This window comes from Trifolium pratense, linkage group LG2 (genome assembly GCF_020283565.1).
Source record: "Trifolium pratense cultivar HEN17-A07 linkage group LG2, ARS_RC_1.1, whole genome shotgun sequence".
Lineage (NCBI taxonomy): Eukaryota > Viridiplantae > Streptophyta > Magnoliopsida > Fabales > Fabaceae > Trifolium > Trifolium pratense.
Genome location: NC_060060.1, coordinates 16,028,798 through 16,040,771, shown reverse-complemented (window position 1 = coordinate 16,040,771; position 11,974 = coordinate 16,028,798). Strand labels below are relative to the sequence as shown.

Sequence of the window (11,974 nt, the reverse complement as noted above, 5' to 3'; positions counted from 1 at the left end):
ATAATTTACTCTAAAAATAATAATAATAAGTTATTGGATATAGAATAGATGCATAATGCATAAATGTAATAGGGGTTAGGATTTATCACTTCATGTATTTTTAAGATATATAATATTTATTTTCACATAACATGTATAATTTCAATAATCATATAAATTAATGTGAATTTGCTTAGGTGTTTTTCGTATGTTCTTCACATAAAATCCACATTTTGTGGTTATAATAAACTTTGAGAAAATTGTGGATTTGAAAAATCATTGGTATAGTTATGCGTATTATTTTTTCGTGAAGAACCACACTAAAGCACATAATAAGAAAATATAAGCCGCCTAGTTTTGTCCTAATCATATTTAATAGATGAAAAATAAGAGAGAATAAATTCTTTTATTGATGGTGTCATGCATGTGGTTGATGGTGTTGTTGGTGATTGACATGCATGATTTTAAGAGTTGTATTTTATTTTTGATATATTTTCAATAGTCATATTTAATACATGAAAATAAGTTAGAATCAATTTTAAATTATTTTTCTAATATTTGACTTTTTTACAAAATCCACCGTTTGATTGAAAGTTTATATCGTATAGATCAGCTATGCTAGATTTTATAAAAATCTAAAATCGGTTGATATGCTATTGAGATAGATCAAGATTAACGGTATTCAATAAAAATGCATAAACCATTAATCTTGATCGGTCTTAATAACATATCAAACGATTTTAGATTTTTGTAAAATTTAACATGGATGATCTATACGATATAAGCTTTCAATCCAACGGTGGATTTTGTAAAATTTGTATTCATTAAAGCGTTATTGAGCGGTGTAACATTACTCAAATGTTACACCGGTGTAATTTGATCCCTCCCCTTTTATCAATTCTTTAACTAAAATTTGAAAAATTAATTTTTAAATCAAAAGTAAAATTCTCAATTTTAGATTAAGTTTTTTTTTAATCAAATTTTAGATTAAGTTAAAATTTAAATTCTCAATAAAGGGTATCCAAATAGATTTTTTTTTGGACAAACACAAACTTAACTTATTTCATTAATCAACTGATACTCAATACTTAGCTCAAACTTTCCCTCTATCCCGACTCGCCCGTACAACCCAGTCTAAACCGGATTATTCAACCCGCTAACCTGCAGGCCATTATAAATCGCCCAAATTTCTAATTTTTGGGCTGGTTTTTTTGGGTTCGGACGGACCTCGGTTTTTTCCCAGCCCTACTCAAGTCAAGATCATATCATCTGCCATCAAATATTGCATCTGGTACCTAAAGTGCACATCATCTAGTAATTAAAGTGCATCTAATATCTTAAAGAATATTGAAACTACCATGAGGAACATATTGATGACAAACAATATCGGAATGCTCAAATTCTGTACAATGTCATCTGTGATATTCTGGTATGTACATAGTACAAATTTTCAAAACTTGTCTATGTTTCTTGCAAAAGATTTTAAAGACTTGTTTGTGCATAAAGATTTATAAAACACAAGCTTCAGCCACAAAACTATGAAGAACACAAACTACATAAATCTACATAGAGTTATAAATGATCATAGAGTATAAATTAATGTGTACATTGCATATCATATTATACGCTTTCTGTTGAATTTGAAGTTTTCATTTGTTCACATGAATTCACTTGGAAGTAAAAATATTACACAACAACAAAAAAAAAAAAAGATAAACAAGAGTGGTACACCTGATACATTTAATCTCAAACAAAGAATAAATTATCTATAAGAAAATTTTCTATATATAACTTAACAAAATCAGAATTATTGAGTTACTAGTTTCTTCATTTGATGAAAACTTGAACTTGACTGATTCTTGGCATGTATAATAGAATGAATCAATCTTTTGTTATACGAGTGACTCCGAATTCGTTTCCCTTTGCTTCTCTACTTCTGGAATTACGACTTCTAGATAAGCCACTACTTTCTCACCACAAACACAGGTTCATGAGTTTGTCATCTTGATCCTGAGTTGGATGGCTGCCACAACTTTTTCTGGCATACCACTATCTTCTCTTTCTCAACACCATACTCGGTGTTTTCTTTGTGACATATCCATCTCATACCCTTCGCAATGGTTACAATGGCGTCCGCAAAATAGCTAGACTCTCGAATTATAGTGTGGCCTCCTGGTCGCAAAATCCGGTCCATTTCCAACAACACATACTTCATATCACATCTGCAAATGTAACAACCATTGTTAGAGAAATCTCATAATTCGAGTGCATTTCAAAAAAATCATTTAGGCCCTATTTGGATAAACAACTTATTACTTATGTAAGTGTTTATAGCTTAAATGTTTATCATAAGTGCTCATACATCACCTATATTTCTATGGCAAAAAAAAAAAGCAAAGTCAAGTTATTTTCATATAAGCTATCTTGCAGAGCTTATAGACACGTCATAAGTTGTTTTTATAAGCTCTCTCAAACAGTCTCACAAGTGCTTGTGTTTGTAGATAAACTAAAGTATGTCAATCCAAACAGACCCTTAGATTTATCTAATAACACAAGCAATTGTGGAAGTGTTTTCATTAAGCTTCCTATGATAGTTTCTGAAAACAACATATAACTTAGACGAAAACAGATCGACCATATTATTATATAAGTGCTTATGTTATAAATACTTATTTGAGAAGCGAATAATTAAGCTGTCAAAAATCAAAGTTTAGATTACCTGTGACTTTCAGCAGTAAAGAGTCCATCGGCATGAAGTAAGTCATAGGTTCTAGGATATGTTGAAAAAGCTTCACACCTAATAGTACAAGTCATGAAATTTCAAATCATTACCAAACAAACCATATGATAGTATAGTATGATACAAAAACATTCATAAACACATAACCTTATGGATCATAATTTAAAATTTCAAACATACCAGTCGTGGAAGGTACCGATAAGGCCACGATCGAAAACTACAGGAAGTGTATTAGGACTGTAAGATGAAACAACATTCATAACCCACAAAGGATCATTAATCAATGAAGCTGCAAAACCTCCATAAGCTGTATTCATGTCCATCACATTTCTGACCTTTTCTGTTCCAAGATCAGGCAATAACTTCTTGTAATGGTGAACTCGCTTTTTCCACTTACTGTTATCATGGCTAAAACTACTAGTACTAGAACCTTGAACAATCGAAATCCTTTCAGGTGCAACATTCAACCTTTGAGGCCATTTCGGCATGTACGTGAGGCCTGATTTCTTGTACTTTTCGTTTGGAACAACGAAGCAAGCGCGAAGTGGAGTGTACCATCCTGAATCTGGTTCAAGACTGTCGTCACATTTTGGAGGATAGGTTTCTCTAGCAAGCTTATCATAGCAAGCATTATCTTTGGCCTTTTGCCATACATAAATGTCATCTTTTTTGTTGAACAATTTGAAGCACATTGATGTGAGCAAATCTTGTAGCTTATCATAATCTGATTTTTGCTCTTCCACTGTTGTGTTCCATCCGCGCCACCTTCGCTCGTAGTTCACTGGTGGACCGGATAAAACCCAAAATCCTCCCGGACGAAGAATTCGGTGAATTTCTTGGAGATAAATTCCACCTAAAAGCAGAAAATATGAATATCCACATCATGAATGAAAATTTAGAGTGAAGTTATATTAGATCTAAACAAGTTTTTATGAAAATAACTTACAACTTAGATGAAACTGTTTTTTATTAGCAGGAATAAATTTCTGTTTAATAGCTGAAATTTTAAAGTTGAATGAAGAATTACCAAATTCTGTCCATGGGATAAGGCATCTAGAGCAATGAGCCATGTCAAATGAGTTTGATGGGAAAGGAAGTCTTTGTGTAGAGATGACACCAAGAATAGCCGGGATACCGCGCTCCAAAGCAAATTGAACTTGAGCTTCATGGTTATCTCTTGGTGCAAGAGAGATTGTTAGAACGCCGCGATCCAACAAGTCACCACCCCAACTAGCAACCTAATACAATACATAGACGCCATTAATAATTTTAAAAAATGATAGTGATTGAATGGAACACACGTCGGTATCAGAAACCAGACACGCCTTTAATCTGAAGTGTGAGAAACTAAATAACTATAAAAAAATACAAAGATGAAAACTCACCCCACAACCAGTATCAATTGCAGTTCTAACTGTCCCATCTTTAATTCCTGGGATCAGATCTTGCATTAAATCAACATATTCACCGACACCATTAGGGAACATGGTACCTCCACCAGGAAACAGAAATTTCTCTCCTTCCTTTCTTAACCAATGCTGATTAGACTTCTGCTTGTTAATCCAATCATATGGCACATTCCTGTCATTTATTCATGTAACACAGATTTAAAAAATGTACAACAATAGCTTAAAATAAAATCAATTCAAACTCATAAATAAACCATATATTACATACCTGTACCAACATTCATCTCTACTCTTTGGCCATCTGATTGGAGGCTTGTAACCAGGTGGAGGAGGAACTAAGCATTCTTTCCTCTCGGAAATCGGAGGGCAATGGCGTTCCAATAAAGTAAGTCTATAAGTACCATACTTTCTCCATCTCTACAAAATTATGCATGGTCAAAAGTCAAAACTTAATCAACATAACAATGCAATTTTCTTCTACAAAAAAACCACAACATCGAAAATTTTCGCAGGACTATTAGTATTAAACTATTAATACCTTTGGATCTGTGCATGGAGTATAGTCTTGATAATCACTGCTGCATTCAGGGAAATTGAAGGGCCTAATTTGCAAAGAACCTGAGGTTTGTTTAGGAGAATCAAGTGTTTTCTGAATGGTGTTGATGACATCAACACCACTATTTCCAGATTTAAACACTCCACCTAGATAGAATGATAAACCACAAAGGACAATGATAGTGATTGCCGCAGTTAGAGATCGGTTCTTATTCGGCTGGTTGATCGGTTTTCCATCTTTATGCTTCATGATCCTAGATTTTTATTCCACTATCTATCTGCAGAAAAAGAACAACTAAATTTCAGTGTAATACAACTATGCTATAAAAAATGTCATGAATCATATCATTCATCAACCATACTACATAGTAATCACTCATGAAATAATCAATCTACCAAGAATTATGCACCACTCAATTTGAAAAAGAAAAAAAAAAAAAAAAAAACTTGATCTGAAATTAACACAAAGGTTTTAAAAAGAGATCTATAATTGCGATCTGTGCTGCCACATCAAGAATTTTGTATCCCTAAAACGCTATCATAATTAAAACATACTCTCTTTGGTCTCATACATAGGTAGAGATTCATATTATGAACCATATACATCAGTTATTCAATAAACCGAGAAAATAAATTTTTGCTTATACCGTATATGAGACCGAAGTGAGTACTAAATACTAATTACCTGCAATTAATTCGACTCAATATCAAAGATCGCAATGCAACTACACTCGCGACTTAAAAACTTCGACCACCACAGCACAACCTCTAAGAAGGTTAAGATTTTACTAATAACTATTCAGATCAGACCAGTGTCAAAAGGAACAGGTGCCAATGAAGGAGTAAAGAACAAAAACTAAGGAGGTGAATTAATTGCAACAAAAACACACACACACACATAACAATACTGAAAACAACTAGCACTGTTCCCCAACCAGATCAATGTGACAGACATGACACAAACTCCAATGACAGATCCAATTTAAGGAAAATATTAAATAAGTAAAGGAAAAAAAAAGTAGATCAATGATTAATTCCAGCTAATCAATAACTGCACACCGACCATTAAAACAACATGCGAGAGAAAGTGAGAAAGTAAGGTAAATAAATGAAATCTCATTATACTACCGACATAATCACAATTCAACAATACTACAAAACCAGCTACTAGTATTTGACATTTGATGTTACATTGCATTTATTATGTTCACATGATAATGGGTCCCAACAATTACAAGCTCCCATCACTGACTCAAAAACTCAAGAAAAGAAAAAGCATAATCAATTATGAAAGTATGGATCTTACACTATGTTGTACGATATTCTTAATTTCTTATACACAAAAAAGGAAAAGGGTATATCATGTTACTGTCAACATTTCTTGACACGTACGAAAAGTTTCTGTCATGAGTTTTTTTTTTTTGTTTTTTGTTTTTTCTCAGTAACTTTCTGATCTACTGTGTTGTGTTCAGAATTCAGAACTATTGCCACAAATGGATAATAAGTAATAACTGAATAAACCAAACACAAAAGCAACAATTTAAGTGGTGATAATTCAGAAAACAGAGGAAACAGAGAAACTCATTATGTATAAAAAAGAAAGGATCTTTTTCAATAATCTTGGAAACCCAACTTGAGTTTTGATTGTATAATTATAAGAAGGTGAAAAGGGTGTAAGATAAACATGAAAAACTCACCAAAAGAAAATATTATGAGATCGAAAAATGGTAGAAAGAAAGATGAAAAACAGAGGAAACAGAGAGAATAGGTTTGAAGATAGAAATAGATCTGGGAAAAAAAGAAGAAGAGAAAGAAAGTACATTGAAATGATGATTAAGATAATAAAGATAAGATAAGAATGAAAGAAAGAAAAGGGTATGAACGTACGTACCAGTAGGAAGCTTATTTTGTTGTAACAATGGTGGTTGAATGAGGGAAAAACAGGGGAATGAGAGAGAGAGAGAGTGAGAAGAGAGGAAGAAGGAGAATATTGAGGCGAAATAAGTGAGAGAGATTTGTGAGGCTAAAGTAAACGTAGGTGAAGGGAAGAATATATACAACTATTTTTGTCTTGCGATGTGCTTTGCTGTCCTCTCTTTTTGTTCAATCTTCAACTTCCTTCCACTTTCGTCTTCTCTTCATTTTCACATAAGAATATATTTTTTTATTTTGTTACAATTACACTCACAATAAGGATATATAAAATTTTATCAAATAATTAAAGGAGCCAATAATATTTTACTGTTTTATATACTCAATATTATAGACATATTTTCAAGAGTTTAATATACTATTATAGTAAACAAATTCTAATTCAAGGGATAAAAATACCGAAATTGATAGATCGGATGTCATTTTTAGAAGATTTGGATCATCAAATGCCTTCCATTCAGAGACGAATTGAGGGTAAGGACGGTGGGGTCAGCTGACCCCACTTGTATATTATATTTTTAGTTAAAATTTATATATTTATGCAATGTAACCCCACTTATTATGTCTATAGAGTCAATTCATTCGCTACAATAAATTATAAAATTAATAAATACACTAATTAACATCTTAAGAGTATTGATTGAGAAACTAAAAGAAGTAACTCTATAAAAAAAATTATAATTATTACATTGATATAAGTAACAAGTTATATAAGCAAAATTTGTCAACAAAAGTGAATGTATTTAATTCAAATTTTGAACCAAATACATCAAATTTGTTTGACTTGTTTTTGTTTATATTTTGGGAAGGAGAAAGTATTTTTTAAGTTATTATCTTAACCCTACTTAAAAAAATTATGGATTCGTACCTGCTTCCATTAAGCATCAATTTCAACCATTGATTTATTTTATTTTTCTCCCTCTAAACTAATTTTTCAAGGTAGTAGTAATATTAGCTAGCTAAGCAATATATGTCTCAAAAGACATCAATATTTTGTGTGAATGGAATATTATTTATACATAATTGTCGAGATTATTCCATTGAGCTGAATAAAATCAGAAAGTTCCCCTTGAAAATATTAACAACATTATATATTTATTTAAGGCAAACATAGAAATTTTAGTTAAGGTTGATTTTTTTTTTACTAATTACCATCTCATTAAGTGTTGTTACGTCTACACACACCAAGTAATGTACACGTTCTATCGATGTAGATTCTTTTTATACCGACGCCCAATGAAAATATGTTATTCGTCCACATTATATTATATTAAAGTCGAGTGTAGTAAGATGATTTGACGGAATACATTGCTATTAGATGATAGTGTAAAATTATTTTATATTGTTAGTGCATATCATATTTTCTCTATATAAATAAAGAGTTTAATTGTTGTGTACTGTCGGTGTAATTTTTTTTTACACATACATCCAATGACGCGTTGCCACACCACATCATTTAATGAATGTGACACATCATGTGTTTTTAATTACCATACATGATGTATCAGTATATTATTAGACTCATGTGCAAAATAACTTTACACCGACTGTGCATATAAATTAAATTCATAAATAATATTGTTGATTGTATTACATAAGTCTCTTTTCAATTTTTTTTTTTTTTACATAAGTCTCTTTTCAACTTCAATTAAAGTGGCATTACAAAATTTGAAAAGAATTTATTATTATCCTTTCAATCTCACAATTGAAGAGATTATATTAGTCTCCAATACACCGAATTATTTTTCCTTCAAAAAAAAAATACACCGAATTATTTGTTTAAAAATCTCTTTAGTAAAACAAAAAATAATAATATTATTAACAAGTATTTTAAAAATATCAGTTAAGGAATCAGTTAAACAAAATCTCTTAAAAATGCATATTAAATAATTTTTAATTTAATAAATAACTTTTTCTATGCAAACTTATTCTTTTTTCTTATGATAAAAATACAAACTTATTCTTTTTTCCTTAACAAATGAATTTTCATTTCTATATCAAAAATAAAATAAAAATGAATTTTCCTTTGTTGACTTCTTTTTCCACTCTTTTATATGAATCCTTTGTTGAATCTAAATCTCATCTCATAAGAAAAAAGGTCCAAATATATGACTATTAGGCTACATGTGTAAGAAAAACCATTTCTCTGATTGCCGGCGTTGAATTTAATAAATTTCTTTTTGCTAAATTACTGTTAAGAGTAGTAAAGACTTAGAATAACCTTTTGCATCGACCTTCCCTAATTTCTCTTTTTCTTGTTATTCATCCACTAGAAATAAGTGGTTTTACCAACAATAAATTGGTCCAAGTGGTAAGGGTCATGATCTCTTTAAGCATGCGGTTAGGAAGTTCGATTATTGACTCGTGCGTATGGAAAAAAATTCGATCGGAAAGGAAGAATTCACCTTGTGTGCCCCACAAGTTCCCCCAGCATAGATTAGTCATTATTAATAGCGGTGGAAATTTCGTAACAATATCATGGTAACCAATAAAATTGTTTTAACCTTTTCTTTTTCATTCCAAATTACATGCAACAGTTTTTTCTTCTCCATTTATTTGAAAAGTGGTTTTCACACAAATATGATTTTTGTCCCATGTTTTTCTATGATTTTGTTGTATAAGTGAGGTTGTTTTGTTTGTGGTCTTGATGCATCATTGTTTTATTTCTATCTTGTCTCTATTCATTTGGTTCATATTGATAAATCAGTTTCGATCTATTACTAATTCAGTTAATGACTAGGCATCGACTTTACATATGCTCATATATATATATATATATATATATATATATATATATATATATATATATATATATATATATATATATATATATATATATATATGAGGATTTCGATCACTTTAATTTTTTCATAGTTAATTGTAGAATTTTTTTCCCATTGACCGCTCACAAAGAGTTATCCCCAATTTTCTCTCTTTTTTATCTCAACTCCTCGTTTGATAGATTTCACTCAAAAACTTGTTAGAGAAAACTTAGATCATTCCTCCATGATTCCTAGTTAACCAATGTATTTATCAACCCTAGAATTTCTCCCATTTTGATTATCATTGATATGAATATTTTGTTTTATCTTTTGTAAAAAAAAAGTGTTGCTCATTTCTTAAGCATGAAGTAAATATCTTATCTTTTTTGTTAAATATGGGTTAATGATGGCATGTTCACCAAAAATATAGGTTGGTGATAAAAAGAGTTGTTATATATATGCTTCCCATCAAAAAACAAATCTCATAAAAGAAGAAGAGTTGTTATGCTGGGATCTAAATCATGATTAATATTAATATAAGTAACGGCAACCACAAGAAACATGTATACACTTTACATTAAATTTCCTTAGACTAGATGTGTCAATATCTTAATTAAATTTGAGAAACCATCTAACATGAATTAGTGATGCCTTCATGCTTGTCATGATAACAACCATCTAAACTACTTCCATTATTATTTGATTTGTTACTATTGCATAATTATTATTATTTTGTTTGAAGATTGTATCATTGAGATTTAGATTTTTCTTTAAAAGAAAATCAGAGGAAGGAGAAATTATTATTTTTTTGAAAATGTGATTTGTGACTCAAAGACAGCAAATTTGAGGGTCAATTTCACCATCCAATAACAGAGTTCAATTAAACTCAAAATAAATTTCTGCTTAGATTAATCCAACACATAAATTGACACTGAACGAATTTGAACCTAATACCTGAAGAAGAATACATTCTATAAAGTTTTCAATCTACACAACAAGACTAACCATTAGAGTTCAATAGAAATTACTAACGACATACCAATGATAATTTATCAAATGTTTCATACTCTAAGATTTCAACTTTGATTTATTGAGTTTACAAAATTAAATTGATATGCTTACCAAATACCTATGTGTCTCTAATAACAAAAGTTTATTATTTATTCCGAAGGAGGCCGTGTTCTAGGTGGTCTGGCTCAACCTTTGCACAAGACAAATACTTGGGACATAGTACCTCTTCCGCCAGGAAAACGTGCAATTGGGTCTCGTTGGGTATACAAGATTAAAACCAAGTCTGATGGGTCAGTTGAGCGTTACAAAGCTCGTCTTGTGGCTAAGGGATTCTCTCAACAATATGGTATGGATTATGAAGAAACATTTGCTCCTGTGGCCAAAATGACCACTATTCGCACTCTTATTGTTGTTGCATCTGTTCGTCAGTGGGATATTTCTCAAATGGATGTTAAAAATGTGTTTTTAAATGGTGATCTTCAGGAGGAAGTTTATATGGTACCTCCATCAGGTGTTTCTCATAATCAGGGTGAAGTATGTAAGTTAAAAAAAGCTCTATATGGTTTGAAACAAACTCCAAGAGCTTGGTATGAGAAGTTCTCTACTGTGATTAGATCTCTTGGATTCTGCTCTAGTGATCATGATTCTGCTTTATTTGTTAGGACAACTTATCATGGTCGTATTATACTCTCTTTATATGTTGATGATATGATTATTACAGGTGATGATGTTGATGGAATTAATGAGTTGAAATTACAGTTAGCTAAAAGATTTGAGATGAAAGATTTAGGCCCTCTTCGCTACTTCTTAGGGATTGAAGTTGCCTATTCTCCTAAGGGTTATCTCTTATCTCAATCTAAGTACATTGCAAACATTCTTGAGCAAGCTCGTCTCTCTGATACTCGAGCAGTAGATAGTCCTTTAGAGTTGAATGTGAAATATGTTCCCTCTGATGGGATTCCTCTACCGGATCCTACTTTGTACCGTACTTTGGTTGGAAGCTTGGTCTACCTTACTATTACCAGACCTGATATTGCTTATGCAGTGCATGTCGTTAGTCAGTTTGTTGTTTCTCCCACTACAATACATTGGGCAGCTGTGCTTCGTATTCTCCGTTATCTTCGGGGAACTCAATTTCAGAGTCTTTTGTTTCCGTCATCCTCTTCCTTAGAGTTACGTGCTTACTCTGATGCTGATTGGGCTGGTAATCCTACTGACCGTAAGTCTACCACAGGCTTTTGTATTTTTCTTGGAGATTCTCTCATCTCTTGGAAGAGTAAGAAACAAGACATCGTTTCCCGCTCTTCTACAGAAGCTGAGTATCGTGCTATGGCATCTACCACTACTGAAATAGTTTGGTTGCGTTGGTTACTTTGTGATATGGGTGTGCCTCTTTCTGAACCAACCCCTATGTACTGTGATAACAAGAGTGCTATTCAAATTGCGCACAACTCTGTATTTCATGAACGTACCAAACACATTGAGATTGATTGTCACTTCACACGTCACCATCTTCAACATGGTACCATTACTTTGCCGTTTATTTCTTCCTCCTTGCAGATTGCTGATTTGTTCACGAAGACACA

At 31.7% G+C, this 11,974-nt stretch overlaps 1 protein-coding gene across 2 annotated transcripts; it reads right to left on the bottom strand.

The window, feature by feature from the left end:
- Positions 1–1,571: 1,571 nt before the first annotated feature.
- LOC123907593 (probable methyltransferase PMT20) lies at positions 1,572–6,895 on the bottom strand. 2 transcript variants are annotated; one of them, XM_045957912.1, is made up of 8 exons: positions 6,575–6,895; positions 4,667–4,961; positions 4,397–4,545; positions 4,105–4,300; positions 3,747–3,957; positions 2,900–3,572; positions 2,699–2,776; positions 1,572–2,201 (listed from the first exon to the last, which is right to left on the bottom strand). In XM_045957912.1, the coding sequence occupies exons 2-8, from the start codon at positions 4,931–4,933 to the stop codon at positions 1,979–1,981; spliced, it is 1,797 nt and encodes a 598-aa protein (XP_045813868.1). In that variant the 5' UTR covers positions 4,934–4,961; positions 6,575–6,895; the 3' UTR covers positions 1,572–1,978. The 2 variants fall into 2 exon arrangements, with proteins under 2 accessions (XP_045813868.1, XP_045813867.1); XM_045957911.1 differs by having other exon boundaries at positions 5,369–6,807.
- Between the last annotated feature and the right edge of the window lie 5,079 nt (positions 6,896–11,974).

Bases quoted from the DNA above. Each gene is read 5' to 3' on its own strand.
- LOC123907593 (XM_045957912.1), bottom strand. From the start codon at position 4,933: ATGAAGCATAAAGATGGAAAACCGATCAACCAGCCGAATAAGAACCGA. The intron at 3,573-3,746 runs GTAATTCTTCAT...TTCTGCTTTTAG, and splicing joins TATCCCATGGACAGAATTTG to GTGGAATTTATCTCCAAGAA. The intron at 2,777-2,899 runs GTATGTTTGAAA...TTGTACTATTAG, and splicing joins ATCGGTACCTTCCACGACTG to GTGTGAAGCTTTTTCAACAT.